At 49.1% G+C, this 6,810-nt stretch overlaps 1 protein-coding gene across 2 annotated transcripts in view; it reads right to left on the bottom strand.

Moving 5' to 3' along the window:
• Positions 1-2,825: 2,825 nt before the first annotated feature.
• The window catches only part of PLB1 (phospholipase B1), a 149,649-nt gene continuing 145,664 nt past the window's right edge, over positions 2,826-6,810 (bottom strand). For both annotated transcript variants that reach the window (XM_017877010.1, XM_017877011.1), the window contains exons 57-58: positions 5,058-5,132; positions 2,826-3,216 (exon numbers count right to left, since the gene is read on the bottom strand). In XM_017877010.1, coding sequence (XP_017732499.1) covers positions 3,013-3,216; positions 5,058-5,132 — 279 coding nt within the window. In that variant the 3' untranslated portion in view covers positions 2,826-3,012. The remainder of the gene's footprint in view (positions 3,217-5,057; positions 5,133-6,810) is intronic.

The following is a 6,810-nucleotide window of genomic DNA, read 5'->3' as shown; positions in this document are numbered from 1 at the left end:
AAAAAAAAAAAAAAAAAAAAAAAAAAAATCATAGATGATTAACTAGAGATAGCTGAGTTTTTCAGACCAGTTGGAAGCAGAGGAACAATGGTGCCATCATGACATTCTAGGTCTTTATTTTATACCACATTTATTTGCAATTTGGCCCAATTCACTGCTGGAACTGGTGGTGGTTTTATTTTTCTGGGTTACCACCCTACTCTGGGCTCCAGTATTCATTTGGACGAATGGCGCATTATGTAATGAAAGTGTAACTCTGGGCCAGTTACTTCTTCCCTGAGTCTTGGTTTCCTTCTCTGTAGAAAGGGAATGGTAATAGGGATGTGTGAAGTTTCATTATTGTGCACCACGGTGCCCACCACAGCATAAGCACTTTATGTCAACTTTTATTAGCATTTTCTTTGTACAAACCTTTTCTCACTAACATTTATATTCCCTAGTCAAGTGTAGCCTGATGTCACAACCATCACAACAACGTAATCGCTATCAACTCCTCATCCTTTCCATCACATCCTCTAACCCATATCCAGCTCATCCATCTTTATTTTTCCTGGCCGCCTCCTGGTCCCCCATATTCACTATGCTCATCTCTCCACCTACACAGAGTTATCCCAGTCTGGACAACACCAGTCCTTTTGGTAAGCATTCTCCGTCTTTTCAGAGCTCAAAGTTCCATGTCCTTTAGGAAGGCGTGGACCAGGTTTAAGCCACACGAATCTTTCTTTTCTGAATTCAGAAGCCTCTATGGGGAGTGCCATGGACTGTGGCTCCCTCAGGATTTGGTGGCTTTGCTCATGGCGTGGCTGTGGGTGCCATCCTAGCTAGACTGACATTTTCCTACAGAAAAACAACAGGGCGCATAGCCAGTGTATGTATGTAATACCACCCGTTTCAAGTGGGTGCTTCTCACATATTTTTAATTTTTGGCTTCTTAGCACGTACTTGCTGGGAATTTGGTGCCTGGTTTGTAGCTGTGTCTGTGTCGCTCCAGAAAGGATTTCTTTGTTTTGCCAAGTGTTCTCTGGTGAACCAGCTGGGACCATTTGTTGATGTTTTAGTCTGGATTACTCTGGCAGTGTGAGTTCCAACACCCTCCCCTCCCCACACCCAAATGAGGGGTGCCTGTGGTTATGAATCCTTGCTGCTTTGAAGTAGGAACTGCTGGAAGAATAGAAACTTGCAGGAAAGAAAAGGGGTAGGAGAGCGGAAGGGCCGTGAAGCGAACCCCTAGACTTCCTATGTTACCTTTGTCGTTACACTGTCTCAAGCCAGGAGTGTAAGGGTTACCTTTGTCGTTACATTGTCTCAAACTAGGAGCAGAAGGGTTACCTTTGTCGTTACACTGTCTCAAACCAGGAGCCTAAGGGTTACTTTTGTTGTGACACTGTCTTAAGCCAAGAGCATAAGCTGGGATGTGTGACTCAGTCACCACGTTTTCCAGTCTATAGGAAAAAGTAGGGGAATGCATGCTGTTCCCATTGTATACAGACAGACACTGAAGCCCAGAAGAACATGGAACTGGGTGTAGGTCCTCCAGGTTCTCTGTTGTGCCAGAAAGAGATAAGATGATGAACCTCTCTGAGAGGAAGGCGGGCAGTCTCCACCCATATGTTATGACCCCATTTCGCCAAACTCATCTCTAGGTCTCACATCTTCCCCAACAGTCTGGGTCTTATCCCAACTCTTCACAGAGGAAAAAGGCCATTTTCATTTGTGCAGCATTTTAGAGTTAGAGGTTTACACACAGTTCCTTACTTTTCAGCAGTGCTGTGAGATAAGCAAAATGTGTACTCTTATTCCAATTTTTACAGATGCGGAGTCTGAGAAACTGGGCTCAGGTTGGCGAAGGCAGCTTCAGGGCACAACATTTCAGTGTTGCATCCGGGATTCTGACTCAGGCTCTTTGTCATCCCGGACTTCAGGATCAGAGAGAGGTTTAAACTGCAGATGATGTCTACCTCCCTGGATTCTTTTATATTGAAGTGAAATTCACATGATACACAATTAATCATTTTAAATGGAACAATTCGTGGCCTTTAGTGCATTCACAATGTTGCGCAACCATCACTTCTATTTTCAAAGCTTTTCCCTTTACCCGCTCCCTGGGCTTTTGTGCAGAATAAAAGACACCATCTGTGGAAGGCCTCCAGCGCGGGGCCTTGCCCCTAGCAGGGGCTCAGTGAATGCAGCCTATATTTCCAGACTCTCTCTAGCTTTCTCTCAGAAACCTGGTCATATAGAAATAGGATTTTTTCCCTAAATTTAGCACCTTGAGAAAATCAGGTTGAGGATATAGGAGGTATTTGTGTCTCAATCATTTTTTTTTTCCTTTTTCTCAAAATGACATGTGAAAGTTGCTCTCTTCCAAGAAACTGTCCCCGAAGAACCCTTTCTATTCTTTAAAACAAAGAGACACATTTACCTACTGATGCCCTAGTAGTTACACATCATTACATGGCTTCTTGGTTACTGAAGGAGTTTGACTTCTCGGCCAGGCTGTGACATGCACAGCCTAGGAGGCACCTCAGTGCTCCGCATTGTCCTGGACACAAAACAGTTGCTTAATAAGTATGTGTTGGATTGGACTGAATGGCGGCCAGCCAGCTCCAAAATTCCAGCCACCACCTGGTGACCAGTGTTTTTTCTGCCTTTGAAATAGTGAGTTTGGTGACTTGAGGATATGCTTGTGGTGGCAGGCAGTTTGGGCTCTGACTGGCCGTGGCTCGGGCAGCCCTGCCGGAGGCAGGCCACAAAAGGCGGCAGTTCCCACACCTGGGCTGCACAAGAGATAACAGGCAAGTGCTTCACACAGGCAAACCCAGGAATAAAACAGCTTTGAACTTTATTTAAATGTACCCCTTCCAGGAGCATAGGCCTGGAAGAAGCCCAGGCCTCGAGAAGTTGTGACTATCCCCTGGGATAGCACCAGGTGTTGAAGCATGTCCTTGTGGCTGGGAGTGGCTGGGGCGGAGGGCAGTGAGGAGAGTGGCTAGGGAGGACCCACCCCTGGGCCTAGAGGGCCACAGTGCGCAGGCTCATTGGAGGATCTTCCCTCCGGCCACCTCTTCTGCACCTCCAGACCACTGCCCCGATGACGCCGACCACAAGGCCGACTCCCGCCGCCACTGGCACGGCCCAGTAGAGCACATTGGAGGCTTCTTCAGCCTGGTCTGGGAGCAGCCGGCTATTCCGCAGGGTGTAGAGGTAAGGGCTCTCCTGTGGGGGGGAGGGGGAGAGCAGCGGAAAGGACCTCAGTGAACCATCCATCACCAAGCCAAGACTTGCCTAGTCCCCATCCCTGAGATGCTGTGATAACCCTGCACATTTTCACAGCACTTCCCTTTTGTAGAGCTCCCTCATTTACACTGTGCCCAAACCCTCTTTAGCAGGATAGGCCTCTAAAGAGGTCAACACACAGTTAGAACCTTCTTTTGGTTTCTCACCAGCATTTCCTTTGCTGTCAAACCTGATTTTGAAAGATTGGGAACTGATAGGTGACCAGTGGCAGAGAGCCCTGGGGAGCCTGTAGAACTCCTGCCTCTACTTCTTCTTGGTCACAACTGTCCCCATTCTCCCATCCCAGGAGTACCCAGAAATCAGGGAAGGGCAGCATGGAAGGACAGTTGGTTTTGTAGTAGATGAAAGATTCCCAAATCAGAAGGGCTGGGAGGGGAGGCATGTGGGCAGACAGTGTGCATTCCTGCCTTCCTACGCCCCTCTCCACTCTCCTTTCTCTCAGTGAATGTGAATTGCATGCCTGCTGTGTGGAGCCCCCATGCTGGGAGCTGTGATGAGACCAGAGGGTTAAGATGTGATATCTTTTCTTGCAGCCCAGGAGGAAGGTGAGAGGTGCAGAAACAATCACATCATAAAGGAGACTGGGTCAGTGTCTTATGAGAGGTACAAATAGAAAAGGAGACCCATACGGGTGAATGTCTGGAGACAGAAATGGTAGGTAAGAGAAGGTGAAACTGTAGCTTAGTGAAGGCAACATCTGGGTCTGGAGGGAGGCAGATGTTCTCATAGGCAGATGGAGGATGAACCTCCAGGAGCAGATGGCAGAAGGAAAGTCCTGAACATGGGCACTCCCATCCTGGGAGATGGATCCACTAGCCAGGAGTGTAGCATGTGTATAATGGAGGGAGGTGACCTTCCCTCCAGACTCTGGTCAATGGGCAGTAGGGATCAGGCAAGGATTTCAAGCAGCCTTGATGGGGCAAGTTATTTCCAGGAAGGTCTATCTGTGTCTGGCAGCAAGTGTAGGGTGAATGAACAAGAGGGAGAGGAGAGTTGGGGAGACAAGTCACAGGCTTTGAAGGTGGGCCAGGCGAGGGCGGTGGGTGTGGTGAGGGAGGAAGACCACTGTGGGCTCCAGGAACAGACACTGAGTCTTTTTTATCTTTGCCTCCCGAGCCCCAGATCCTAGTATACTGCCTGGCATGGGAGAGCTGCTTGATGCACTTTTATTTTTGAATCAGTTAGTCTGGAGTGCAGTGGCATGATCTCAGCTCACTGCAAACTCGGCCTCCCGGGTTCAAGTGATTCTCCTGCCTCAGCCTCTCGAGTAGCTGGGACTACAGGCACCCGCCACCATGCCCGGCTAACTTGTGTATTTTTAGTAGAGACGGGGTTTAACTATATTGGCCAGGCTGGTCTTACACTCCAGACCTCAGGTGATCTGCCCACCTCGGCCTCCCAAAGTGCTGGGATCACAGGTCTGAGCTACCATGCCTGGCCTTGATGCACTTTTAAGACTGAGGATGCATCGGAGCTTTCAGAAGGAATGGGTGACCCCAGATACCCGCCAGTGCTCATCTGCCTCCCTGACTGTCCTCACTTCGGCTGGAGCTGTTGAATGTCCTCTCCCCTCACTCCATGGCTGCCCACACCTGAGAAGTTTCCATGGCAGTGGGGATAGGTGGGATTTGAGAAGATGGCAGTGAGTGAAGCTGCATTTGAGGGAGCCTCCCAGGGGACTCCTTTGTGCTTCTAGGGGACAGGACAACCCCCACCCCGGCATCTCTGTTCCACCTGGGGTGGGCGGGATGTTTACTCACAGGAGAGGGGCACTTGAGTTTGGCTCGGCTGTGGGTGAAGTTGTTGGAGGTAGTCTTGCGGCCCACTGGTTCCAGCTGGAGAGAGAGAAAGGACACCTTGATTCTCTCCAAAGCTGGGAGAGTTTCCTCTCTGAGGGGGTGTCTCACACCAGAGCCCCTCCCTCGGGAAGGGGGTGGGGGGTAGAAAACAGCAAAGTGGCTGGTTTTTGGCCCACAGCAGGGACCCAGTAGCCTGGGGCTGAGCGGGAGCTGACTTATGAAGCACAGAGGGACTAGGCAGCATCTGTCGGCAGGGCAGGACCCTGAGTCTGTGCCCCTGGATTTGGCAGGTACAGCAAAGCCCAGGAGAGACCACTGGTCCTGAGTCCACAGGGAGTCTTTGGAAGGGTTGGGACCATCTCTGGCTTCCTTTGTGAGTGGCTGTGATTGTAAGATACCGTGTTCTCAATTTTATAAAATGATGACAATCCTACTTACCAACTTCTCGAAGTGCATGGGGCTAGTCAATTTCAGGAAACTTTGAAAACATATTGGTTACGATGACATCATTACTGCACTTGACTTGTTTTCCACATAGATGAAAATATTTATTTGAAATATTCCTGGGTATAAATACCTTTGATCCCAGGAACCTCTGAGGATGAGCTAGGAGCTGCTGTATCCCTCTCCCCAGCATCTTTTAGCCAGTAGCCAGACCCAACACGTGGCCAGCACTGAGAAGAATGAGCCCCTATTCAGAGTCTCTCTGGAACATCTAGCCTCCACTCTTCGTGTAATCTGCCTGCTCCTGATCACAGGGTATTGCCAAGGAGGGAAGTGAAAGTTCACTATCTGAGCTCATGACCACACCTGGCCCATGATCTCACTTTCTGTTGTCTGAAAGTCTTTTACACCTGTTCCTTAGTAACACAATTGGAGGAGGGAGGGCAGTTCTGTTCCTGGGAGAGATGCCAGGGTGACTAGACTGAGCACAATGGGCTGGGATCCAGGCTCTGCTGGTAACGGGCTGTGCAGTGCTGGGAAGGCTACTTCTCTGAGGTTAGGGACAGGCATGACATCCTGTCCTGACACCTTGGTTTGTTGTGAGCATCAAACGAGAAAATGGCATGAAAGCATGTGTGATTGGGGTGGCTTACATACATAAGGTAGTATTATTTTCACTTTCTTAAGAGCTGAGGAAACTCAAGTCTATCGTAAACTCAAGCCTATTGTAACAGTGACAGAATAAACGCTAAAGATCAGGGTGGCTGATTCCCGATGCTATTCCAGGAACCCAGGAACTAATTCACACAGAAGATGATCATGATTACAAGGGTCTGATGAATGTGTCAGTTTCTCCCTTTCTACTGGTTCCTTCTCAATAGTACACAACCTGCTCCGACATCTCCCCTCCTTCACCTGCCCTCTCTTTGATCCACATCCCCTCCAGTGACCTTGGCTGTTACTTCTCATAACTTTCTGAAAGAGTTTTCTATAGGTGCTGGCAGCACTTCCTAATCTCTCCTTCTCTCTGCTGCTCACTCCAGCCAGTCTGCAGTCTCCATTGCTGGATGGAAGCTCTGGCCCTGGCCACCAATGATCTCCATATAGGCAGAGCCAAAGGTTTTGTGTGTGTGTGTGTGTGAGTGTGTGTGTGTGTGTGTGTGTGTATGTGTGTGTGTGTGTTCATCTTGCTTGGCTTCTCAGGAGCATTCATCAAAGTTGACAGCTCTCTCTCTCTCTCTCTCTCTCTCTCTCTCTCAAAACACTGACT

The sequence above is a fragment of the Rhinopithecus bieti genome, unplaced genomic scaffold (assembly GCF_001698545.2).
Source record: "Rhinopithecus bieti isolate Rb0 unplaced genomic scaffold, ASM169854v2 scaffold_7681, whole genome shotgun sequence".
In the NCBI taxonomy this organism is placed as follows: domain Eukaryota; kingdom Metazoa; phylum Chordata; class Mammalia; order Primates; family Cercopithecidae; genus Rhinopithecus; species Rhinopithecus bieti.
This window is presented reverse-complemented; position numbering and strand designations above follow the sequence as displayed.